Here is a 27,154-nt window from a genome sequence, read left to right as displayed (position 1 = left end):
ATTTCAGGGCTTGGATAATATTTATATTTGTTTTATTAGTAGTCGTAGTATTGTTATTTAGAAGATCTCCCTTAAGGCCTTTTGTGGCATTTGCAATTTTTTTGGTTGATACTCAGCAGTTGTAGCAGAGAGCAATTATAGAACAAGTGCCTGTTTAAATTACCAGTAGTTATGATTTGTGTTTACTTCAGGTATTTGTGATACTGCAAAAAACAACAGGCTCATAAAGCATCCAATCACACCTTCTGTTTTCTCCTCCTATGGCTAATATACTCTTGTAGAACCCCATAATGGAGTCTACTCTTTACTGGGATTTACTCACGCCGTTGTCTGCTACCAACCAAAATATATACAACTTTACATGGTTTCATTAATGAAAACTATTGTGTTGTCATCTGATGCAAACATATGCTCTATTTTGTTTGTATGTGTGAAGCATCCATAAATGTGCTGTACCTTGTTTTACCACTGTTTTCCCCCAAGTAGATCGCAACAAGGTGTGACCAGGTGGGGAACCCTCCTATGCCACCCCCACCACCTCCCCAATCCCTCACTCTTTACCCATACCGTACCCTAACCCTTCTCCCCTCAAATCTAACCCATCTAACTGCCATTCTTCTTATACTTAGATCAGCTTCATGTTAAATATATTAAACCCATACGCCAGTAAATTAAATGCATTTTTAAAACAACAGTAACCTCTGTCCGAAGGTTTTCAACTGAAACCTGCCTCACCCGAAAAAAACCACCAATGGTTTTAGACTTTCATTCCAAAATGCTATATTGCCTTTTGGGCAATATCGTTTTGTATTCTTACTTCAAGAGAGCTCTTTAAATGAACTAGATAATGATTTTGATTATGATAATAACAGCCAGTTTCAGTCCCAGTTAAAAGTGTGGTTTTAAATACTGCTGTACAAACAAATGATCAATAGTGCACCTTGGAATGAAACGTGTCCTTGAGAGGTCAGTGTGTCTAAGAAGGTTCCTTTTCTGTTGGTCAATCTATCTTTGCTCACAACATCCCTCTTCAGCAATAGGGCCTTTATAGTCTGCATTCTCTTTAGTAGTGCCTCAGTAATAACTTGTAAGGCCTTCCAGCCCTCACGGTACACACGTAACTGTGCATGGGGTTATCTATACAGGCGGGGGTGGAAACCTGTTGCCAGTTTGAATGTAGTGGCTGATCAGTGTAAGGCTGTTGCCAGGTTAATGACTGAGGATCAATCATACCAAACGGACAAAACAGGTTATAAAAGTCAATGCAAAAATATTTGTGGGGGTTTGTAATTGCTGATTGTGAAATTCATTGTGAATACAGTATTGAGTACGGGACCAGCCATCAGTATTACTTGTGCTGATGTCACACTTGGATAGAAGGAAATCCTTTGCCTGTTGCTTCAAATGCAAGTTCAGCAATGTCTAGTCATATGTGTGATAACTGGGCTTCTTCCTTTTCACATATAGTTAAAATATGGCCATTTTTAGAGTGGAATATGGGAGTAGGAAAATATGACATCCCAACTTGTACAATGCTGGAGTTACAGGACCACGAAGAGTACTTTGGTATTTCTGTCACATTATGTCCCCCCAGTAGGGTACAATAATACAAATCAATGAACAAAACTGAAGAGCAGAACACATAAAGTCATCACTTTGTGTCATAGAGATGTGTTTGTGATATAATAGAATGATTAAGGAAAAACACTTTCAAAGATAGAGTGAGATCTTTCAATGTTTCTCTCTCTCTCCATACTGACCAAGAAAGGATCCTTTCCTACTAAATTACAATGAAAGAGATTGGAATCAGGACCCACTCTTTGTTCTCTGTAAAACTCCACTAGCTGTGTATTGAAGTCATCTGCAGTTGTTCTGTCTCTGTCTCCAAAATGTGCTTAATCTTAAAGCTGAGCACACATGTATTTACTATTTTGCTTTATGACAGTAAAGCTATATAACTAGAACTGTTGACTGAGAAACTTGTAACTTTATCAACACCCACACTCAAGTGATGTATTAAGAAATACTTGACATATCTGAACCTGTTATTCTTTAGTATTGCAACCCATAGTTTCTGGGATTAAGTCAGCCAGAGAGAGACAAACAGACTCTTGAGTAGAGTAGAAGTAAAAAATAGAGCAGTATTGAGATAGTTGGAAGAGGGATTTTGTTTTCAGGGCACAGCTCCATGTCCTCATTCCAGGAAAATGATGAACAGTTTTGGCTGAGCCAGATGTCCTCATTATTATTTGGACCTTCACATCCCTCTAGGTGTCACATTTTAGCCCATGTAACAAGTCCAAAATGCTCTTTCTCTCCTGTTTCTCCACTATGTCTGGTTGTTGAGGGGTATTCTTTCAAAGCTATCAGAATACCTTGATCGCTTAGTGGAAGTTTCTGGTCGGAAGACACTCTGGCCCTATTTCACTGTAAATGCATGCCCGACTAATGTGCATCCGAGCATGTAAGTTGTTGCGTGTAGTTGTGACTGGAGAACAGGGACTCCATGAGGCCACAGTGGAAGACAGAAACTATGCTGTTCGTCACCCTACAGCTACTTGCAGTGGTGCTCAAAGCAGATTCAATATTCCTTGAGGACTTCTTGATAGCTCATAGCTATATTTAGAACTGAAAACTATAACTGATCTCAGAAAATGTTATTGTAAAAACAAAAGCTGCAATTCCTCTCCTGGATCTGAGGTTCACGCATTGATCATGATCTCCTGGTTCCCTTTCCCAGGGAAGCTCAGCAGTATAATATCTCAATGATTGGAGCACACCCTTCACTCCTTTTTTCTACAAAAAATGCAATTCACCATCCTGGGCTGCCAGTCCATGGACACTCTCCTCGATGCGTCATTGGAAAGACATTTCTGGCAAGACAGCCTGAGAGTGTCCAGCACCTTAAGCCCCTTCGGTTAGGGTTAGGGGAAAATCTCATTCACACCCAGCACTTTGCGGCTGCGAAGAATCTTAACTATCTCAATGACCATTGCCAGGGACATGGTAAGGCTTTCATGAGTTTTCCATGAGTTCTTTTACTGCTGGACAGTATCTCCAGTCAGGATCAGCAGTTCCACTCCCACTACATACTGGAGGATTAGAGCTGAGGGTGAAGCAGTCGGTTTGAGTCAGCTTCTCCACGTTTGTCAGATTGCAGTGTGTTGGGACTGTGTTGATGCCTCAAGTGAGGGAGTTCAAGTCTCTTGGAAAATTCAATGAAAATTGCTTCTGTCAAGTTCTAAAACCAACAAGCACTTTACACAGTGATTGACCAGGTGGGTGTTGATGAGAAGTAGATAGGGTTTGATCTTATCTCTCTAGCCCTTCTTTTCCATTCTATATACCAGTGGTTCTCAAATGGGGGTACGTGTACCCCTGGGGGTACGTGAAGGTACTCCAGGGGGTACGTGGGATTTTTTTTAAATATAGTTAAAATTAGCATCTATTCAAAAATCCTTTAAAAATAGTTATTTAATAAATATTCAATAAAATATAAGTGTTTAATAAATCAGACACTGATGGCACAGCGCTGTGTATTACATCTTTTTTTCAACCCAAAATACTTTGCGCTGGTTAGGGGGTACTTGGCTGAAAAGATATTTCACAGGGGGTACATCACTGAAAAAAGGTTGAGAACCACTGCTATATACCAACACAAATTGACCTATGTATAAGTTATTCAACAATTATGAATAAAAAGTAATCGATATATCATCCCGCGTTTTGTTTCGCAACGAGGCTCGTTGTGTCTTTCCTTATGACGCACAAGCCACACTGCCTGTGTGAGCGTGAACACTTATCCCCATCTCTGTGCTTCATCACATCTTGCCATGTTCTATGGCAGCCAAATCCGACCCCTGCCACTGAGCATTTAGAACAGCTATTTGCCAACATACTTCCCTAATTAAAACTAGGGGCTGCTCATGGCGGCTGTGGCTGAGGGGTTGAGCGGTCGAGCGGTTGTCCTCCAACCAGAAGGTTCGGCAGTTTGATCCCCAGTCTTCCCCATCTGCATGCCGAAGTGTCCTTGGGCAGGATGCTGAATAGATGCACTGTATGAATGTGTGTGTGAATGTGTCAATGGCAAAACTGTAATGTAAAGCGCTTTGAGTGGTCATCACTAGAAAAGCCCTATATAAATACAAACCATTTTTTACAAGGATTTCAAAGATGTGAAGCCCACCACTCAAAACTCTTAACTGATTTTGGTGGAGCCCACATAAACAATTCTTCCATGAATATTTTGTTGGATATGGATACAAATATCCCTACAAGTGTCAATGGGGGATTTGAAGGTTTTATCAAACAAACCAAGAGAAGGCAAGAAAATGATGCTGCATCCTTTTGTCAGGACATTGTGAGGAGTCACAGATGCTGTGTCATTGTCCTCCATAATGACTCTTGACACAGCCGGTGTCCTGCCCAATGCTCATCTTTGTGCTTAATGGCTTTCATTGATGAGTTGGCACGGCAGCAGTGTTGCAGGCCGATCTATTCCATAATATTGTAAGTAAGCACGGAAGAGGGCATTGTATTGATAAGGGCTTACCTGATTACAAATGCCTTTGTTGATGACCTTAGTCCTATTGAGCTTAGATATATATATTCAAGAAGACCTGATCGTAGAAATAATAATCTCATCTCTGAGTGAAGTGTTCAAGGGAACCCAATGAAAATTGATTGTTTTTTTGTGGAGTTTTTGCAAAGCGTGATAGAAATCAGATTTTTTTCTCAGTAGCCTATAAATGAAGCTCCTGAATACTTTTTTTCTACATATGAATTTCTTAATAATTCACAGTTAACGGTTCACACAGCTAAATGTTTGTCCCTGTGGGAGTTTGCCTGTGTTGTGAACTGTTTACTGCTCTGGAATAACTAGTACAATACATTTGCCATCATCTATCAGCTCTTCTGCCTTTCGAAAATGTATTGTTTTAGAAGACACTGTAATAGTGGTACAGTCAGTGATTTTGCGGGCTACTGTGTGAACATTCTACTAAAAACACCCTAGTTTTGTTTGCTTTAGTTTCAGTGATAGATTAACAGTTGAAGCAAATTTGGCAACAAAGCAATTATGTGTTTGCTGGCCACTCACTAGGGTGATAAATTGCTAAAATGTCACTGCATAATAACTCTGAAGTGAGTCTGGCTGAAAAGAATAGTTCTTTGGAAACAGGCTTTTTCCTTTTTGAGAGTGAGATGAAAAGATCAATATCAGTCTGTTACTTCACTACTCTGTGAGTTGCTGTGCACCTATTTATCATGTCATGCACCTGCAGCCTTGTGGCACTAGATGCAAACCATGAATAGTTCCAAAGACAATCAACTAAACTAAAACTAAGTGTCGGAGTCAGATAGCCACAGGGAATGTACATCCTCCTCCCTAGGGGAGCTGCTGGATGGAAATCTTCTCTAATCATATTCAAGACCTTTGGAGAGCCAGCTCATCAAACATTCAAATGTTGTCAACATTGTAATGCATTATACTGGGAAAGAAACCCTGTTCACATTTTTAAATGTTTTCCCACCCTTACACATGACTGAAATCTAATATTGAGAGCTCAAGACTGTGATCACTGCACCAACACTGTGGGCACCTCCCTTCTACGCTCTCATCTGATTTGATTACTATAGCCAATGTCAGTGTATGTCAGGTTTCTGTGCCTACAAACAGCATGACTGTCAGATGCTGCTTCCACATCATGAGAAATCCTAGTGCACACACTGATAATCTTGCTGAATATCAACCAACACTGGACGATAACAGTCAGGGTCAGTCCAGATGTCTAAATATGTGGAGCCTGACTCGGGCCAAGGAGTCAGAACTTTTGGGTAACAAACTCCAATATCAGTACATACATCCAGTTTAGTATAATGTATTTTGGTTATAGGTTCTTATTATAGGTTGTTGATCCACTTGCAAAGATCGTCTGTCAGACAATACAAATGCAAAATCAGCTTGGAACAACACATCATTTTCATATCAAGGCATATTGAACAACATGCTGATACTGATATATCTGTGATCGGTCAATAATCTATCTCTAATAAATAATCAGCCGACTAACATATAATTTGGGCTTGAGTTTTACCTAATATTTAATCAAAGCTACAATCTTGCCCTAACTTTAATCAAATTGCTCTTGTTGAACCCAACCACAGATACAGTAGCACTCTGGATGGGGACCCAGAGTTGTATACAAACTATTTCTAGGAACCATGGTTGGCTTTAGAGATTCTGAAATGCCTTTTTTTTTTTCCTGGGAGAGAGTGAAGTCAACTGTTTCCCCCTTCTTCCCATCTTTATGCTGAGCTGAACCACATCCTGACTCCAAATCTGTTCTTGACATGACACTGGTGTCAATCTTCTCATCTCACTCTGTGAAAGAAAGCAAACAAGTACATTGCCCAAAGGTTAAACTGTTTCTTTAAGGATAAATCATTTCTACCATTGTGTCACAGAAATGCCATACTCATGCACTAATTCTACATTTCCCTCAATGTATGAGTCTGTCTTGGTACCTTAGAGTAGTGCCATGTACTTTATTGTATGCATAAAGTATTATGCCATGTATAAAATTGAATGGTTGCTGTTACCAAGGTGATGGGAATGACAGGACAACCTATAGGAAGCCAGTCACAAGGTTGCCTTGGTCTGAAATATTCGCCTCCTCCCACTCCCAGTGTCTATCCTGTGTAGTCGTCATTTGACTGGTGCCTCAGAGGCTGTAATGTGAGCATACACCCTGTTTATCTTCAACATGGCCCTTAGACATAACCTAACACTGGAGTTGATGTCCTGCGAATTAGAAGCATCCTACATGAACCAGGATACCTAACATAACTATGTTTCCTATGGGACTTCCGATTGTTCCCATTGATGTGTTTTTGTTGATATTCAGAAAGCCTGTTGTAGTGTGCCTCATTAACACAGCTGATCTAAACACACATAATTCATACCCTGCAACATTTCAGATTGTCACAAAATGTATTTCAACAATCATGTTCTACTCTGAAAACCAATGTCTGTTACTTCTGCTGTTTCTCTAATCTGGGGCCTGTTTGAGGAAGCAGGTTTATCTGAGCCGAACTCTGAGCCGAACCCTGAACTCTGAGTAGATAAACCCTGAGATGGGAAACCCTGAGCTTTCAGTTTCAGAACAGTTCATCTGACCTAGTTCAATCAACTCCGAGTATTTTCACTCTAATTAATGCTTGCGCATGAAGAATGGAAAACAAGCAATCATCAGTGGAGCTCTGATACTGTGATTCACCATGGTAATTAATCCTGTGTTATAATCCAGTACAGCCATAAATATTAACTTGTGGCAACAATGCACGTTTATCTTTAAAAACCACCAGCTGCAAGAATCAATAAGTTATTAACACTTTTACATTTTATACGGTCTAGTTATGAAACTTCTATTATCCATTAATGGATGATGTGCTGGAATCCTACTGTTTGGTAAATTCGACTTTTAAATGTATGTTTTCAGATGTAACTTGATTAAGACACAAAGTGATGTTGAAGATAGTGTGTCGATTTTATTCTGATAGATCAGGTCTCTGTCCTTCCATTTTTAATCTTCTCCTGATGTAAAACTTGTGCAGATGCATGTTCTTAGGATGGGAACTGTATGAATGAGGAAATTCAGCCCTTTGTCCGAAGCCTCTTCAGGCTCGGCAGAACGAGACAAAGAGAAACACAGGGCTTGTAGAAGAAAAGCTGTAAGTGAGCAGGTCAGCTTCACGGTTTAAGATACCGTTGACTCAGAGTAAGTCATCTTAGTTTCCATGATCTCAGGGTTTTAGCTCAGAGTTCATCGAGCCCACTTCCTGAAACAGGCCACAGATTCCTGCAGGTTGTTTGGACGTAATCATGTGTGTTGTTTCCTCAGGGGGACCAAAGGCAAAGACATCAGCACCATCAAGTCACTGAGGGTTCTGCGAGTTCTCAGACCGCTCAAGACCATCAAACGTCTGCCGAAATTAAAGGTTCTGCTCCTTCACTGCTATTCACTTTATTTTGATTGATTTAACCAGGTTAACGGGGCTCTGTGGTGGTTCGGGACGGATATTTTAATGTCACAAGAGTTTTTCATTAGCAAAATACTGTGCTTCTTTTAAATCTTAGACCCTAACCCTAATCTAACCCTAACCCCCCAGCATACTGATAGTCAAGCTTGCCCAGAGGACCCTGGCAACCCAAAGAATGATAAAACCATAACATAACTACCTAACATTTTCCCTACCCTGTCCCACTGGTTCCTACTGAGACACAAATATTCTCACTAATATACAGTTTAACTGTTCATTTTGTGGGGACGATTTTCAGCAGCGTACTGTGCCCTTTGTACTCTTCTGGGTATATGAGGTTCTTGTGGGATTTAATAAAAATAAATCAGTGTGTGTGTGCTCATTGTAATGAAGGAATAGGTCAACCAGTGCAACAGTGTGGCTTGTTGATGTGTTCTTTGGCTCAGAGGACTGTTATGTATTAGGCTTTGATACACACACTACTTGGTAATAATACACTTGTATTCCTGGTTTAATTCTGTACGTGTTATTTGTTGAAAATCTAGGATATCATCAGCCTTTTTTCATGTAGAAGAGGTGTTTTTATTTGATATCTCCGTGCTGCTATAAATCACAACAAGTCATTAGAGCATCACTTTCAATGAGTGCAGCAGATACAACATCAGCTGTTCACAGGCACGTATGTTCTTCTCAGACAGACCTTGTTGAACACAGTGTCAGTAGCTCTCACTGTATTTCTGTTAAGAGACTATATCTTGCCTTCTCTCTGCTCCATCGTACCTTTATTTCTGTCATCCCTGTGTTTGAATTGTTGCAAAGTGATCATGATAGCAAGTGTATTAGTTGTTGGCTGTTTGCCCTGTTAACTACTATACATACTACTGCTATGCTGTCTGAACCTACTAGGAATCTTCCCCATATTCCCAGTGGCTGGCCATGTCTGGACATTAGAGATTAAGGCCCTGTCCCATTTCCTCTCCCTTGGTCCGACCCCTGAAGTGCCCTTCACTGAGTGTCCCCTCAAAGGGAGCCACAAGGGGTAGCCAAAAGGAACATCTTCCCCTATGGATAGGGACACTACTTGCTATGTCATCAGCGGCCAACCAACATTATTATAGTGACAAGCAATATCATGTTATTATATTAACAACCCTTATCAAGATTATAATAGGGAAACATCTGAAAAACTGCAGGACAGACGGGAAAGATTGATCTATTGATCAATACACAGTCAGTCAGTGTGTTTACATCGTTTTTTTCAATGTTACGTTAGTTATGACGATAGAAACTTCGCCCCTAACTGAAAACGTTACAACAGACAAACTTCATTTACAGGACACAGTAGTACGTTACTCGTTACTTACACTCAGACTGTTTTCATGTTTGTTTTGACAGCGTGACCAGCGATTCAATGAATTTTTCATTTTTATTATCAAAATAAGATACTCCGCTGGACTTAAACACTTAGTCATGGTTATTTTGCAATATTTCATACTTGAGAGTATTTTACCCCCAACGGTCGCCATATTGATTTGCTTTCGACCATTCGTAAATCTTTTGGGAATTATCTTCTACTACTTGGTTTTTAGGGGGTCCTGAAAAGGCCACTACCCCTACATCACACAGAGAAATGGGACAACACAATCGCGCAAGGCCACACACAAAATAAAGGGATAAGGCCAAGTGGTAGTGCTAAGGGGGGAATTGGGACAGGGCACAAGACCGACTCAGATTCCAATGTAGTAAAGAAAGTTGTGGTAAAAAAAGGAGCATCCTGACATCTGACAAATCATTTTACACTTGATCCCCAAATGAATAGTGTGTGTATGTGTGTATCCTCAGGCAGTGTTCGACTGTGTGGTCAACTCTCTGAAGAACGTGCTGAACATCCTCATCGTCTACATGCTCTTCATGTTCATCTTTGCCGTTATTGCAGTTCAGCTCTTCAAAGGGAAATTCTTCTACTGCACAGACGAGTCCAAGGGGCTAGAGAAGGACTGCAAGTTGGTCTCAAATCCCCAAATTCCTCATTTCTCATTTTATTCACTTTTTAACTGTAAACCTCCAAACATTGGTGAGGTAATAACCAGACCAGACCACTGTACCGGTCTCTCCCCACTCAGCTTTATTCATGCCTTTATGTCTTCCAGAGGTCAGTTCTTGGACTATGACAAAGACGAGGTGGCTGCCATGCCCAGAGAGTGGAAAAAGTACGAGTTCCACTATGACAATGTGCTGTGGGCCTTCCTGACCCTCTTCACCGTGTCTACTGGGGAGGGCTGGCCAACGTAAGTGCAGCTCCCTCTTTGATTTACAAACATGTGTCATGCTGTCATTGTGGAAACTTGACCCATCTGTGATAGATTGGACACCTGAAAAACAGGACTCGTGGTTCATTATAATTTGCCCCTCATTAATTAAGCGTTATGAGTTAGTTTCAAGTGGAGCACTGCAGGACACTTATCAGCCAACTCATCAGTAACCAGCACAAACAGTGAAAGGAAAAAATAGCTGACTGGCAAAGGGTAAAGCTGATAAATTGGATAAATGTAAGTTAGCTATATATGGCTTGAGTCTAGTCATCTTAATGGACAATTGTTACATATTTTATACACACATATATCATCATATCGAGTTCTGCTCCAAAAACCAACATGACCATTTTAAGCCCTAGGTTGTTGTTTTTTTTTACAATTTGAAAGATGAGGGCATTTATGGAGCAGGGATATTCAAAGGAAAGATGCCATGGAGTTGCATCATGGGAAGTGTAGGTCCAGTTCTATTTTTACTGACCTCTTTTTATTCATGGAGGTTTTGTCACAACTCTGCTTTATTGAGCAGAGTTCAATATTTAACTGCTTTAACTGCTTTATTTAACTTTATTGAATTGAGTTGAGATCAGCTCTAAGATCTCTGGCATCTTTGATTTTCTTTTCATGATTTGGTTCTGTGCAGAAGAACGATGAACAAAAAAAAATTCAGTTAAATACAGCTCACCTCTCATAGCTTGATGGTTCCTGTGGCTACTACTACAAGATTGCTATTAAACCACAGTGTATTAATACCGTCAGTAAAAATAAGCTTTTACACTGCTAATAATGATTATTAATCGTATTCCCATCAATACTTCTAATTGATCATTTCTGCTTTTAGGTAAAGTCTGTGAACTTTTTTGAAAAATGTGTTTTATTTGCTTCATTAAAAAGACCTTATATTCCTAAATTGGAACATAACATTTCAGTATGTCAATATGTCCCTGTGTCTCACCATCAACCTTCATGTTGTGCTTTTCCCCTTGCAGTGTACTAAAGCACTCTGTGGATGCCACCTTTGAGGACCAGGGCCCCAGTCCGGGCTACCGGATAGAAATGTCCATCTTTTATGTGGTCTACTTTGTGGTCTTCCCTTTCTTCTTCGTCAATATCTTCGTCGCTCTGATCATCATTACCTTTCAGGAGCAGGGAGACAAGGCCTTGTCTGAGTGCAGCTTGGAAAAGAATGAGGTACAGTATAGACCTGACAAACAACTCTGGGCATGATGTTATTCTGATTTCCAGTAGCTAATACACAATGCTGCCACATCATTATCTCTGTTATCAGTTTTACTTCTCATTTTTGTTTGCTGGACATTATCAATATTCATGAATGAGTTTATGTGAAATATTTAATCAATATCTTTTGCTGGCATAAAAACACAGAAGAATGAGGACGCATATTCAAAGTGTCACTTTTGATCAAAGTGGGGTTACAGCTTGAACTCTTCTGGGTCAGGGATGGGAACCTCTTTCCTATTAAGCTCTATTTCACTTTTTATCACAGCCTTCGAGGGGCCTACATAATTACTGGTATTGATGATGAGGATGACGATGAAACTATTTTCTCAAACAAATTCTCACCTTTGCTAGAACCCACGAATAAAAATGGATGTTATGTTTGTTGTTTCATCTCATGGAAGAGTGAAAACTTAGAAATCCTTGTTCTGCAATGCTTCTTAGAGACAAGCTATTTGGAACAATTTGACTTTGTCCGATCCAAGCAGCAACAAGGCTCCCTCACAAACTCTCCCTCTGAATGAGGTCTCAGCTTCTTAGCTTATAGCTCCCTCATACCAAATCTTGCTGGTGTTTTTTTATCTTTCTGAATTGTATCACAGGCCTACTACTACTACTTGCAGTCCAGCAAAATTGTCTTTTTAGACACACAAGCTAGTTTAAAAAAGCTAAGTCAATGTATTTATTAGGAAAAATATGATATGTGTTACATACTCAGTTTAACCACTTGAATGAAGCTTGTATGATCCAGTCAAAGGAACCTTCTTCAGGACAGTTTCAACTCTCACTACTGCTCTTACCCCAACTGGTCAAGGCACAGGCCACAATGAGTCTGGTTTTGTTGTAGGTTTTCCCTGTTTTTTCTCTCCAGGGTTAACAAGTGCTTGCTCATTGTAGGGTAGGGTTATATATAACCCTATCAATTCAAGTGTTGTCTGTATTTGCACAGTTGTTTTTATGTTTAAATTATTTTGCTTTTAGGAGCAAAACAATCTATATGTTATATTCAAAGTGTTGTTTTTTACCCTCAAATAGCTCACGGCAGCCATTTTGACATGAAATAGTAGGTAAACACAGGTGTCACTAATCACATTATCTAAATAGTTAACCTTAATTAATTGAATTACCTGTGTTTACCTGCTATTCCGTGTCAAAATGGCTGCCGTGAAAAGGGTCTATTATTTATCCAAAGTCATTTAAAAAGGGCACTGTGCAGTTTTTTGGTCTGAATTGTTCTAAATGCCAGCTGCTCACATGTATCTCAGTGTGACCAAGTGTATGCTTGCATTTACTAGAGACTAGGGTTTGGGGGCAGTTCCTTTGAAATGATGAAGACGCACTCGGTGTGGTTCCTTTGTTACAGAGGGCATGCATTGACTTCGCCATTAACGCCAAACCTCTGACGCGCTACATGCCCATGAACACGCAGTCCTTCCAGTACAGGATGTGGAAGTTTGTGGTCTCACCTCCGTTTGAGTATTCCATCATGATCATGATTGCTCTCAATACTGTGGTACTCATGATGAAGGTAAGTGCTTCTGAATCATTAAAATAATATTATGCAGACTTGATACAGTTGACCAAGCTTTTTCAGCTTGTCATGTTTTTTGAAGTCAGGCCTGGATTTATTAGCATAGGAAAAGACTTGTTTAATATTTTGAGAATTCTTTGTCACACAGAGTTAGATGTTCCCAAATGCAAATGCAGGTATCGGTTATAAAAACGATTTAATAATAATTTGACTGGATTACATTAAGAAAGCTACTCAAACGACAAGAGACACACTCAAGGGAAGAAGTTTCCAAATAAAACAGGAAACAGTACATTTCAAAAGTCCGAAGGTAACAGAAACTGCACCCAGCGTTGTGTTTTGTTGGCCAAGCTAAGCTAAGGAGCTATTGCTGAAACTTTATATTAACAAACAGAATGTGAATGAGAGTAGAATTGACCTTCTCATGTAAGTCAGTAAGAAAGTGAGTAAGAATACTGTTTCTCAAAATGTTAAACAGTTGCTTTAAAAGTGTTGTGTCAGCCAGCAAGGACAACGAGATCAGTCAGACTGTTCTCTAAAAACACCCTTCACCCCTGTCTTTCAGTTCCATGGAGCTCCAGACTTCTATGAAGCCATGCTGAAGAACCTCAACATCGTCTTCACCACTCTCTTCTCTCTGGAGTGTATCCTCAAGATCATCGCTTTCGGTCCACTGGTGAATAACATTTGCTGAGTCTGAAAGTCCTAATTACTGGATAGAAACTAATAGTTTTCATCTGCTCTTTTTCAGAACTACCTGAAGGACGCCTGGAACGTGTTTGACTTTGTGACAGTGTTGGGCAGCATCACTGACATCCTGGTGACTGAAATCAATGTAAGAGCACTGGCACCCACCCTCTCTCTCCACTCACCTCAACAAGGCTGAATACACCACATCCATACAGCAACACTGTGCTGAGTGCAACAACAGCACACACAGCAAGCTTGTGAGCGAGTCTTTTGTTAATCAGAAGGATGAACCATCCGGGAGCTGAGGATGGACGACTTCTTTGATTCCATTCTTTAACGTGTGATTTGCTGTGATTACTGTGTTTGACCGATTGTTCTTTTCAGTGCACCAACCTGTATATATGTGTACACTGTGACAAAGCCTTTGACAGATTTACATGTGTGTATTTGTTGACCTGTATCACTTAATGTTGTGCAATATGACTGTTCATCTTGTTTCTCCTTCCTCTCTTCTCCCCTCTGCTGTCCTTACTCTGCTACTCACTCACTTGACTCTCCCTCTCTCTCTCTCTCTCTCTCTCTCTCTCTCTCTCTCTCTCTCTCTCTCTCTCTCTCTCTCTCTCTCCTTCCCTGCATTTTCATCTTGTTGATTGTCGTCACTGGTGTTCCCATACCCTGGTCCCAAATTTCACTAGACAACGGTGAGTGACATTCTGAAACCATTCCCTGCTCTTAGCTCACATAGTGTTTTAGTTTATATGTATATATATAATACAAGCTTATGAGGGTCACACTAAAGAGAATGGTTAAAACATGACTGATGCCGACTTAAGGAATATCCAGCAAACCATTTACATACAGTTGTTGAAGACTGACTCCACTTAATGTCTTATCATACTATGTTCTGAAAATACTAAAAACCATGAAGACAATTGGAACATTTATTAGTGGATTCTCTTGATCCTCTTATTCCTGAGTTCAATAAAAATAATAATGTTCATTTAAAAAAAAGATTTAAAAATCCACAGCTGATGAAGTCTATGTGAGAGAAGTCATATGTCATATCTTTCCTTTTTGGACTCACAGCTGTGACGAGGCAGCTTAATGCCCCTTGTCTTTTAAACTGACAACATGTTCCTCCAGCTCTCAGCAGTATTGACCATGATGGTCAAACTGACATTCAAACATTGCATCACTTTAGTATTGATGTAACCAATTCAGCTTGATTGTGATGATTGGTTTTAATATGTTTATACTTGCCCGAGCATGCTTGTGAAAGGGGAGCAGCACGTCACCAGTTTATCAACCCTGAATCGTTTGCTTCATGGTGTCCCACATGTTTGTAACAGGACAGGCTGCTGAACCTGAGCTTCCTGAGGCTGTTCCGAGCCGCTCGGCTCATCAAGCTGCTGAGGCAGGGTTACACCATCCGCATCCTGCTGTGGACCTTCGTTCAGTCCTTCAAGGTGCTCACACACATGATCACAGGCTCGCTGACAAACCGCGTGTACAGTATATTAGCATCCACATGCACACTGGCTAGTTCACTTTTACAAACTTACCCAACCACATACCTGCACCCACAAACTCAAACACCCAGGCTGAAATAATTCAGAGTGGATATTAATTATTTGGTTTCCTATTGTTCCCTTTAGGCCCTGCCATATGTTTGCCTGCTGATTGCTATGCTGTTCTTCATTTATGCCATCATTGGGATGCAGGTGCGTGATGCTTCTCCGCTGAGGACACATACAGTGCACTGTTGAAATGCTGTGGTCTAAATGTAAAATATATTAAGTGCACATTATTAAGACAGTATGAATCAATTCCCCTCACTGTGTCTCTACTGTAGGTGTTTGGCAACATTGACCTGAATGAGGACACAGCAATCAATCACCACAACAACTTCCGCACGTTCCTTCAGGCTCTCATGCTGCTGTTCAGGTAAAAGTGGCTTTGCTATACTCTACATGTCTCATCAGCTCATGAGGCAACCTTGACCAGATACAGACAGTTTTCCATAAAAGTGTTTTAACCACGCACCTTACATGAAGGCAGCAGCTGATATAGTGATTACGTTTTACTTCTTAATACAGTAACGCCATCGATTTATCACAGTGATGACGATATGGCACAATCCATGTTGTGGTGCACTATCAAACTGGCGATGACTATGACACCGGTGTACCGCCATGCAACCCCTAGTCCATGATGAAGAGAGATCATGAACATTCAAGCAACTTTTTCTCAACCTGAGGTTGTTCAGACAACATTTTGATTTTAGTTTTTTTTTTAGTAAAACACATTTCTCTTAGTAAGCTTCTTACTGTGAGTCACAAGGTCCTAAAATTAAATGATTTTCCATGAGAGATTTTCTGTAATTGTGTTCTGTTCTGGTCTTTGCTCTTCATACTGAATCAAGGTGGGTGGGCTCTGGTTGGACTTTTGAGCACTAATCAGAATTGTGTAACTTTGACTTACTTCTTTGAATCTGGTGTCAGTTTTTGATGCTTTTATTTCCAGGCTACTGTCAATCAAATCACAGCCACACTGCTGATGAGGCAGATTAGCTGAGTGTTACATTCTTAATGAATAATACATAATAATTTGTTTTGAACTTTAACGTGTAGGTTTGCTTATTTAAACATCCTGAACATTTGAAACTATGGCTTTGAGATCTGTAGATAAAACATAGAAACATTGATACGGTAGCATACGCTAAAACAATGACTGCCAACAAAGTCACTTCAGATTCAAGTGCTCTTTTTAATTCAACTTCTGTTGAGTCTACATTTTCTGACTTTTTTCTGCAGGAGGCATTCTTTGAAATACTGCCAGTCCTTTATGTCTCTTCTGTGTTTCTGTGTTTCTGTGTTTCTCAGGAGTGCGACTGGTGAGGCCTGGCAGGAAATCATGTTATCGTGTTTGAGTCAACGAGCCTGTGATGAGCGATCAGGGAACCAAGGGAAGGAGTGTGGCAGTGATTTTGCCTACTTCTACTTTGTCTCCTTTATCTTCCTCTGCTCCTTCCTGGTCAGTACTGAAACACACTAGTGTAATATTCTGCTGCTGGACTGGGGAACTGACTAACTAACTGGGGGCAGACATTTAACGATAATGCTAACTTATATTATATTTTCAGAACTTAAGTGGAAGTCCTACCGTTTCTCTGACTTTTCTGCAAGCCTTCTCCTTTTTTGTTCTGTCTCTATAAAGTACATCTTCTACTTTTATCAGACAATGGCAGGTGTTCTTTCTGGAACACAGTGTCGCAGCATCGCATGAATCCTTCTCAAGTTGAAATATAACTTGCGTCTACTCACATCACCTGGTGCTATTTTGTGACTAGTCTTTGCATTGGTCTGAACACATATCTGCTAGCATGCCTTTTATTGTTTAAGTTCACATTTGCCACATCATTCAATTCAAGGGAAAATAAATGTTACATGTTCAATGCCTTTGAAAGAAAATGCTTTTTTACATACCCTTCCCCCCAAGGAAGGTTAGCTTTGCCACACAGTGAGGTGAATGAACAGGTTTAAATCTAGAAATAAACTTGTATGCTGCAGATTGTGCTGTAATGGACTGCTCTGCTCTTTTGACATATTTTACTGCCACATTTCACAAATTTGTGCCGTGCCAAACTATGCCATCATAAATATTATGGACACTAAAATAGACTTGGTCTGTGAAAATGCCTGCAAATATAAACCTGTCAGTCTTTATCCTCATGATAATTCAGATATTATTGATAAGAACAAGGAATCACGAGAAAGAGAAGGCTGATATGTGATGCCCTCTCTGCTATCGGCTCTCCGTCATTTTTCTTCCTGTCAACGCAACAATGCGTGATGGTATATATTGCTTGGTTAGTGACCATCAGTTGCACACTACTTTTCACGATGCACTGTGGGATACAATGAGTCCACTATATAGGGTATACAAACTTTCACTAAGCATTCGGACAGCACTACAAAATAGTGAAATCACTATATGGTGGACCATATAGTGATTAATGAGTGATTTTGGACACAGCCAATAACACAGCTTCACTGTTGGCTTCCATCTCCTTCTATCCTTCCTCGTCTTCTGTCCGAGGTTGAACTGAATCCAACAGGTCAGAACACAGGTGTAAACTCAACCTAATGTCTGTGTTCCAGATGCTGAATCTATTTGTGGCCGTCATCATGGATAACTTTGAGTACCTAACCAGAGATTCCTCCATCCTGGGACCTCATCACCTCGATGAGTTCATCCGGGTTTGGGCCGAGTATGACCCGGCTGCGTGGTATGTTCAAACCTCCCTCTGGGCCCCAGAGGATATTATACAAAGTGAAGTGGAGAGAATAGACATCCTAACCTTACTCCTCTCTTACCCCTTTTGTGACTAAGGTTACTTGATGAGGCCTCATACACAGGCCTCATTCCGTTTACCTTGTTGTATGCAGTCAGCCCACTGATGATCATTGTTTTATCTTAAGATGTCTTGAACGTTTGTTTATTTATGTGCTTGTTCTTTTCCACAGTGGACGGATTTCCTATAAGGATATGTACAATTTGTTACGCGTTATCTCACCCCCCCTTGGCTTAGGGAAGAACTGCCCTAATAGGGTAGCATACAAGGTTTGCAAATATCAGACATCTCCGTCACCAGGGTGCTTTGTGTACCTCTATACCAAGAAACTTTTAACTGAATGGCTGTGCACCGATGAAATCGCCTTAAGTCTAGCACCTGCCCCTCCAATTTGACTGGCTTTGGTTAATGATGCCGGAGTGGAAACAAAGCTTTCAAAGCCACGGCATTGTCCCAACATGCCGCCTGTCATGCCTACTTTCTCCTGTCTAAAATGTTTAGATGGCAGACATTCCATTATTATCACATTCAACAGTTTTAAAAAGAAAAACAGAATTGAAAGAAAGAGTCTCGAAAAGTCTTCAAGTCTTTTGACAGAAAAAAAGTCTTGAACGAAGAAAGTGACGGCTTCATTCAGATCTTTAAAACAGCTGAATCAGGTCAAACCCCTTATGGAGACTGGTTGATCCTTCTATGTAGACATATTCTAGTGGAAAGTCAGGCTATGAGCGAAAGCCCCAAACAAGCGCTTGGGCTGGCATTGAAACCTTTGTCTCTGTGTGTCCTGGTTGAAGTACCAGTGGGATGTTTGCTAGCATGACCAGGCAGACATCCCTGTTATGATGCTGTCATTTCTCTTCCCTCTCATCAGCATCCCGTGTGTCAGGTCCACGCATCCACCTTTCTTCTCTCCCCTCCTCCCTCTCCCACCAAACTCACTCTTTACCATCCCATCTCTCCTCTCAGGGATCCTGAGCTCCACAGCGATGCATCCCCGAGCCCCGACTCTGTGGCCGAGGATGACATTCACATTACATCTCACTTATGGAAATCTATTAACAAGAGATTTCTGTTTTTCCTTTCCATTATTCTCTTATTTTTTGATTTCTTCCCTTTGCTCCTCTCCTCTGACTTCCCATCCTTCTCTGTTTGGGTTTCCTTTATTCTTGATTTCCTTCCCTGTGAAGTGGGCGTATCACGTACCGCGATATGTATCAGATGCTGCTCCACATGTCCCCACCCTTAGGTTTGGGAAAGAAATGTCCACCAAGAGTCGCCTACAAGGTAGACCCCCTTCCTCCTCTACCTTCTACCCTGTGCTCAACAACCTTTCTTCCACTGGCGTGAACTCAAGCCAGTGTCTGTGCTCTGCAGTCCTCCCTTGTTTCTTCACTTTGCTTTTGCTAGTATTCTGATATATTTTGTTGTAAGCCCCTACCTTATCTTTACTGTCTTTAATGTTCCTCTGAGCATAGCTGCCTGTCTAGGCTAATAACCATCACTAATGATAATAACACATAGAGCTTAAAGAGAAAGACTTTAAAACATGTTAATTAAGATATATTGTGTTTATGGAGGAAATTTGCTCAGATGACACTATTTCTTTTGAATGTATGTCCTAGTTGGGGTATTATTTTGTGGAGCAGTGTGTGTGTGTGTGGGGGGGGGGGGTGCGTGAGTGGAGCGTTGTGTGTGTGCCTGCTTGCGTGTGTGTGCGTGAGTGCGTAGCTTCTGTTGCTTTTCTGTACATACAATTATTTCTGTATCTCTATGCTTTCCTCTTTGTGGTTCTGTCTTTCCTGCCCTTTCCCTCTCATTCTTTCTCACATTTCATTTCAGTCTATCCACTGAAATATATGTGTGTGTGTGTGTGTGTGTGCGTGTGTGCGTGTGTGTGTGTGTCTGTATGTGTGCGTGTGTGTCTGTGTGTTAAAATGTTATTGCTGCACAGCACTGAAAAAATATGTCACAGTGATTTTGATTTGATGTATTGTTTGCTAAATACTGATTTAGATAAATGAGCTACCTGATATTAATATGTAATGTGTATCTGGATGTCTTATTAGAATTTGTAAAAACACATGTTGAGGCAGCTGATTAATGTTGATCATATGTCATCAACATGTAGTGATGGTCATATTAAGATCAGATCAGATCTCGCTGTAGGACTAGCAAGCTTCACTATTGGCTGATTAGCTACTTACTTTTCATGTAACATTAGCGTAGTTAGCCTATAGCAAGGGTACATATATCTTTATGAAGTCCTGCATTCCAGGCAAATATCATGCATGTATCCTGATGCATGGAACAATTAGCACTCACATGGCACATATTCCACAAATGTTTTTCCAGGCCTTCTTTTGGCTTCCACTGTTTTGAGTAGATAGTTGAGTAGATAATAGACGAACCATGAGATGAAAATTAGTTAAATAAGTTTGTGGAGCTAAAAGAGGAGCTCAAATTCTGATATTACAAAGATTAGTTTGGTTATTTAATTTAGACAAATGTGTAAATTCCTTCTTGTCTTAAGTGTGTACAGCAATCCGTCTTTCAGTGCCTGTGGTTGATGGAGGCAGAATGTCTCCATGGGTCATGTGACCCTTGACCATCCACATTGTTCACTGAAAACTTAAAAACTGACCTACCTAACAATAATAATAATAATTCATGTTGAGATCTACTCACAAGCACAATCCCTGTGATAACACCAGCTGTCAAAGCAAAGGCAAAAAGTCTGTACAGTATCCAGATGCAGGTTGCATGTTGATACCAGGTTGGATTTGCAATAATTCCCTGTAGACACAATGTTGCAGATCCACAATTTCAATCACGCTTTAAATTTTTTTTAAGTAAAATATATATTTTCGTTCACTCTGAATTTTTAGACAGCTACTCGTCTTTTGGAATTTGGGTGTGCAGCCTGTGGTGGTGTTTGTGTCGACGTGTGGGTGACAGTGAGACCATATGTAAATGACCATGGTTTTACACATGTGTAGGTGTGTGTGTGTTTGCCTCTCAGCTCTCCATCTCCGTCTCATTCTGACGCTGGTCTTTCTTACTCTCTGCACTGCCACTGAGAGCACTTGTATATGAATGCTTTTTGTGTTCAGGGGAGCTCAACTCTTTCAGCAGCAACCCCACATTATTCAGTGTGCATCTAGTGGTGCCATTAGTCCTATATGAATGAACCAAGTCTTCCTGCTAAGGCTGCCCAAGCTTGGTGGAATGGACACTTTTTTTATTGCTAGCTGCCACATACATGTAGAGCAAACGCAAACTCGTCAACTCTAAGTTGATGATTGTTAGGTTGGCAACCACAGAGTCGAGCTCCTGCGACTGCCGAGGCACCTTCATGGTTATGCGTTACATGCCTTCTCTCACCTTTTTTTCGGTCAATGTCAGTCTTGCACCAGTGCACTTTGACTTGCAGCGTAGTGCATACCGTAGCCAGTAGCAGTGAATGTGGATGTCTAGCTTGTCTCCTCTGTACGTACTTGTAGAGAAGGCTTTTTGTGTGCTGAACAGTAACAATTCATCAATGTGGCCAAACTGGAGACATTCAACAAAATTTTGCAAAGGGGACCTCTATGCTAACATGGATCCGTGGAGGGTATTGGATCACAGCAGCACACAGATTGATTTCTCTGGGTGGATTGTATGTTCTCTTTGGGTTGTTTGTCATCACTTTGTGATCTAATGTCCATCTGTCATCACTCATCTCCTCTTCTCAGCGTCTCGTCAAGATGAACATGCCCATCGCCGATGACAACAGCGTACACTTCACCTCCACCCTGATGGCCCTGATTCGAACTGCCCTGGACATCAAACTGGCCTCAGGTCAGAGAAACGCAACACACATAATAAGTAGACTATAGATAAATAGATCAATCTGAAGGCAGTGCAGAAATGTAGCTTGGAGCCAATGTCAGGTGATACATGTCAGGTGATCACAAGTGGAAAGCGCTAAGTACAGGAAGTGAGAACAAACCCAAAACATCAAAACTTTATTTGGTCTTTGGAAAGTAATGTCAGATGTTAGTACATAAAGTTCTCCACTTGTGATCGGATTGCTCGAGATCTGTGCGCTTTAATTATAAAGGAGATTAAAAGTCTGTCTCTCCATCTGTGGATCTCTAGGTATGGTAGGTCAGCGCTTGTCTGATGCTGAGCTGAAGAAGGAGTTGTCCACTGTGTGGTCCAACCTCTCACAAAAGACCATGAACCTGCTGGTGACGCCACATAAACGTAAGTTTTTATATGTCATTTTTTACACCAAAAAATACTTAGGATTGAACGTCATTAAGTTAATAGTTTGGATGTCCCTGGGTTATTACCATGGTGTCAGTATATAATGACGCATTGTTGCTGCTTTAGTTTTACACAAGGTGGTTCAGGTTTGCCCTCTTCAGCCTCATCTTGACATTAAATTATGCATATGTATATTTTTTCACATATCAAATTGCAACTACAACCACTAGAGTTTCGGGCTGAAGTCAAACAAGGACACAATACAGAGCAAAGTCAAAGTCGTGTTCAGGCCAGCCTCTGTCCCACTATAGCTTCTGTAGGTCAGTGCAGACTCTCAGTCACTATTTCTTTCATGGCTCTGAAAACAATGTAAACTCCAGTAAGCAGTTAACATAAGGAATTACATTATTTGTATTCACTTGTTCACTTGCTCTCTTAGTTAATTTATTTTCCTAACTGTTTAGCTATGATATCTGCTGCTTAAATGTTTGTATGGATGGTATGTATGACCTTACCACAGCTAGGACCCAGTCATGGACTGGCCCTTTAACTGCTAACATTGCAGAAATAGAGCGTTTTTGACATTTCCACCAATTCCCAGGGAATACTGCCAAAATCTTGATGAAAGAAACTAGCATATTTAGGAAACTGGTTTCTTTGAGTTTGTGAGATTTGCTGAAACTTGATTGACTCTACAGTGTGCCTTGTAGTTACAAATGTAAATGGAATTTGAATGAGCCCGTCTTTCTGGTGGTGGGTGTTCAGGTTTCACTTCAGCTCTCACTAATTGTAAAACAAACTGAAAACATCTGTGCTGGGTCCAAAATCCCCTTTTATTTACTAGATTTACCCTCTGCCATTTTATTCAAGTATCCGGTTTCTGAGTGTATAAAATCATATGCTGTAAATTTTCATCTACAATTTCACAACAGAAGGACAAAACATTCTGCTCTCAATCCCACATGCAGTGCATAGTGTAGGAGAAGATTACCATTGTATTACTCTGCAAATGTCAGTGATACAAAGTGATGGTGATTATCAAGTGTCCGAAATGTCAGTTTGCTGCATACTCGACTAAACTATTACAAACGTCTCCTATATAGAGAGTGGTGAACGAGGGAAGGATTTCCCGAAGCAGCCTAAATGTTTGAAAAGATTCTAATATGCTTACTTGAAATGCTTCCTCTCGTTTTTCAAACTTTTGTGAGTTTTTCTTTCAATTAAGAAGTGATGAAGTCAAAAACAGGGTCATGTTGTGTTCCCCATTTCCCTGCCAACATAGCTCTTCTGGGCTCCATTGTTAATATATATAAAACCAAACACAGCCTTACAAGACCCTAGTTCTTTCACAAACGTATATATGCGATGGGAGATTCCTCACATCACATGTACTGTGAGTGGTTGTATGCAAACCCAGGGCCTGTATTCATCAGAAGTCTAGAATCACTCTGCTGATTTACCATTACACTCCAATAGTTATGTCTGACTTACAATAGACCGCATCAAAGTCGTTCTATTCCACAGAGTCTACCCACTTTATGACAACCTGACTGCTGAGTCAGGTGTGTTATGCATTCAGTGGCAACTTGTAAGGCTTCAGCAGAGATGAGGCTGCTCAGCTCACTTGGTTCTAACACTCTACACCCAGATTTGTTTCACTTTTCAAGCTTGTAGTCTTCAGAGATAATTGGCACTGACTCAAATGACATCACCCGAGGACATTTATCAAACTTCACACAGCTTGAGATACAAATCAATCAAATTCTATTTGTAAAGCCCATATTCACAAATCCCAGTTTGTCTCATAGGACCTAACAAGGTGAGACATCCTCATCAAGAGTAAGGGAAAACTATCAAAAAAAAACGCAGACACCTCAGAGAGAGCCACGTGTGAGGGATCCCTCTCCCTGGACGGACAGAGGGGAAAATGTCTGACGGAGAAGAAGGGAGCAATCTAGTTTTATTCATAATCCATGGTCAGCTGCCACCGCAAGCAGGAAATGAATTCTACTGCTTTTATATGAGGAGCATCAGATAAATAATACGTGTTAGGACCATGTTGATAATTCAGGCAATGTAAATGCATTGAAAGTGACTAAACAATATCTATCTATCTATCTATCTATCTATCTATCTATCTATCTATCTATCTATCTATCTATCTATCTATCTATCTATCTATCTATCTATCTATCTATCTATCTATCTATCTATCTATCTATCTATCTATGCATCTCAACATAGAGACCCTATATGATCTGCTACCTTTTTACATTCTCTTCAATTTAAGAGCATTTTAAGTTTTAAGATATTTGAGCTCTGAAGGATTTGTATTTCAAGCAGTTTGATAGATAGATGCTCAGGTGAGTACATATACAGTATGTTATTGTGTGAGTACCTGTGCTACGTGTCCATCCATATAAGTCCATGCAAAGGACAATGCAGACTGTGCAGCTTTGAGCTTTGCTTTTGCTGCCACCTTTTGGTGAGAAGTGTTGACCGATTATACCCAGAGGCATTTCCAGGCATTTTGTTCTGTCATGATGCTTGTTTTGTTTACCTTAGAAATCCATTTTAATTACATTCTGTGAATCACACAAATCACTCACAGTAAGACGTCTCCTCCCTTAAAACTAAACCATTAGGGAGACACGCAGGCAAATAGAGATGAATGGAGGGTGGATGAGTGAGTCAGCAGATTCCCTCTCTCCGTCCTCTCCACCTTTCTCACATATTTTCTTCTCTCCTCACCTCCTCAGCCAATGAACTGACGGTAGGGAAGGTTTATGCCGCCCTGATGATCTTCGACTACTACAAACAGAACAGAGCGAGGAGGCTGCAGCTGCAGCAGCAGCAACAGAACGCATCCGGCTCCCAGGTACAACATCCAAACCGCACATACCCGCAGACTGCACACACGCACCGGCACGCACTCACTGACTGAAGCACACCCACATTGGATGCAGTATTGAAACCTGTACGCATGCGCCAAATTACATCGTGTTTGCAAACACTGGTACACACTTTGATTGTGAGACTGCATGCAAAGAAGATGCTTTTGTATCCACTTACCATTCAGTGGTGGATTACAAAACTGATCATCCGCTTTCACAATTGAACGTTTTCAGTGTAAAAGCCCCCAGTGATTGGTTACCTATGAAAACAGTTTATATTAAAGGCACACCTACACGTCACAGCCATAGATGAGTATGTATTTGGCTGCTCGTTGGCAGTTATTTGCAACCTTGCACATCTACCGCACAGCTGTTTGTTTCTGCATACACAAACCCTCACACAGATGCACACATGCCCTACATACAAGCATGACTGCGAGAAATGAATATTGTGGCTCCAGACTCCACATCTGAGCCCCCCCCCCCCCCGCTGTGCGATCTGGGCCCAGCAATATTCTGCTTGCTGCCTCTGAATGTCTTCAGCATGTTGCCATCCATCTCTCCTCCACAGTGCAAGGTCGGGGCTCTGTTTAAGCCATTGCTGCCTCTGACTCACATGCAGGAGAAAGACCTGCCTATGATGTTTAACAGTGTGGAGCCTCCAAGCATTCTTCTGCCCCAGCAGAAATCCCATGCCAAGTCGCAGCCACAGACCAGACCTAGCTCCAACTCCCTCAACAATGGAGTCACGCAGTAAGTTCAATGCTCCAGGAAGTGAAACTTTATTTTAACATCCAAGCTGAAAGTGACTTTACTTACCCAACCTACCTTACAAAAGGCCGGGGGCCAGCTTTACTTTTTGAGTCGCAGTCTGTGTGTATTGTGAGAGATTTACTAAGATATCAGATGCTGCCGGGCCGGTTCAGGGACTGACCTCAACAGAAGGTGAAGGAGAGCACAAAACCAAACTTAAGCAATGGTATTTCTATGAAATCAACTATCTCAGAAAATGATGATCTGACCAGTAGTTTTAACTAGTAATCCAGTTTACAAACAAACAGACAGCAGTAAAACATAACCTGCACCCGCACAGCTAACCGTGTCTCCAGTCTGTGGCACCTTTTGAGAAATACACTACTATACATCTGCGTCTGAAAAACTGATGCAAAAGCAGCTGGGTTTATAAACCAAGACAAAAACTTCAAGTCAGGTTTTCAACATCACAACCAATCAGTGAGATGTGTTTTACCACTTGAATACTATATTAATAACACCAAAACTAACTTCTACTGTGTCAAGACTGACAATATAAGACTCCACTGAATCTATCGTACATCTGCAGCTGCTCCAGGCTGTATGTCAGGTTTACAGTATGAGGTGGAAAGAAAAGAGACTTCAATTTACCACATCAAGGGCAGATTATTTTTGTTGTAATGATCAGGTACCAGAGGCTGATTTATGCTTCTCTTCTGAGCTGTGTTTCAGCTTCTCAGCCACATAGAGGGCGGCTAATGTGTGCCTCCTCATGCCTGTTACATGTCAGGGCTGCTACACTGAAATCCCAGCTGTGCACAGCTGCAATGCTTGGTGTGCTTGTGTTTCCAGCATTCTTTCAGTGAAGACCGTGGGTGATGAATAAAGGCTCAGTAATTATCTCCAGTAACACCAAACAGCTTTGTTTTCCGTGAGCTACCTCCTCACCATGATCGTTGCTCTTTAACACCAAGCTGTAGAGGCCCTCCAGGACAAAGCACATACAAGACACGAAGCACAAACATTAAGAGAAATATGCTACAGCACACCGGTCCTTATTGTATATTAACAGACTGTACTGTCTCTGCACCTT

The 27,154-nt window shown here is 40.9% G+C and overlaps 1 protein-coding gene across 26 annotated transcripts in view; it reads left to right on the top strand.

Moving 5' to 3' along the window:
* Positions 1-27,154, top strand: part of cacna1ba (calcium channel, voltage-dependent, N type, alpha 1B subunit, a) — a 128,096-nt gene that overhangs the window by 86,233 nt on the left and 14,709 nt on the right. For 9 of the 26 annotated variants that reach the window (XM_034595706.1, XM_034595701.1, XM_034595695.1 and 6 more), the window contains 19 exons: positions 487-507; positions 7,902-7,998; positions 9,883-10,043; positions 10,191-10,328; positions 11,342-11,543; positions 12,955-13,119; positions 13,688-13,798; positions 13,874-13,957; positions 14,508-14,513; positions 15,162-15,278; positions 15,468-15,533; positions 15,665-15,756; positions 16,695-16,845; positions 17,973-18,100; positions 19,354-19,450; positions 21,898-22,003; positions 22,304-22,411; positions 25,174-25,292; positions 25,880-26,061. In XM_034595706.1, coding sequence (XP_034451597.1) covers positions 487-507; positions 7,902-7,998; positions 9,883-10,043; positions 10,191-10,328; positions 11,342-11,543; positions 12,955-13,119; positions 13,688-13,798; positions 13,874-13,957; positions 14,508-14,513; positions 15,162-15,278; positions 15,468-15,533; positions 15,665-15,756; positions 16,695-16,845; positions 17,973-18,100; positions 19,354-19,450; positions 21,898-22,003; positions 22,304-22,411; positions 25,174-25,292; positions 25,880-26,061 — 2,151 coding nt within the window. Of the gene's footprint in view, positions 1-486; positions 508-7,901; positions 7,999-9,882; positions 10,044-10,190; positions 10,329-11,341; positions 11,544-12,954; positions 13,120-13,687; positions 13,799-13,873; positions 13,958-14,507; positions 14,514-15,161; positions 15,279-15,467; positions 15,534-15,664; positions 15,757-16,694; positions 16,846-17,972; positions 18,101-18,338; positions 18,436-19,353; positions 19,451-21,897; positions 22,004-22,303; positions 22,412-25,173; positions 25,293-25,879; positions 26,062-27,154 lie in introns of all 26 variants that reach the window. The other 17 variants (XM_034595711.1, XM_034595713.1, XM_034595699.1 and 14 more) reach the window with 8 other exon arrangements.

Source organism: Hippoglossus hippoglossus, chromosome 9 (genome assembly GCF_009819705.1).
Source record: "Hippoglossus hippoglossus isolate fHipHip1 chromosome 9, fHipHip1.pri, whole genome shotgun sequence".
NCBI classification, from domain to species: Eukaryota; Metazoa; Chordata; class Actinopteri; order Pleuronectiformes; family Pleuronectidae; genus Hippoglossus; species Hippoglossus hippoglossus.
This window is presented reverse-complemented; position numbering and strand designations above follow the sequence as displayed.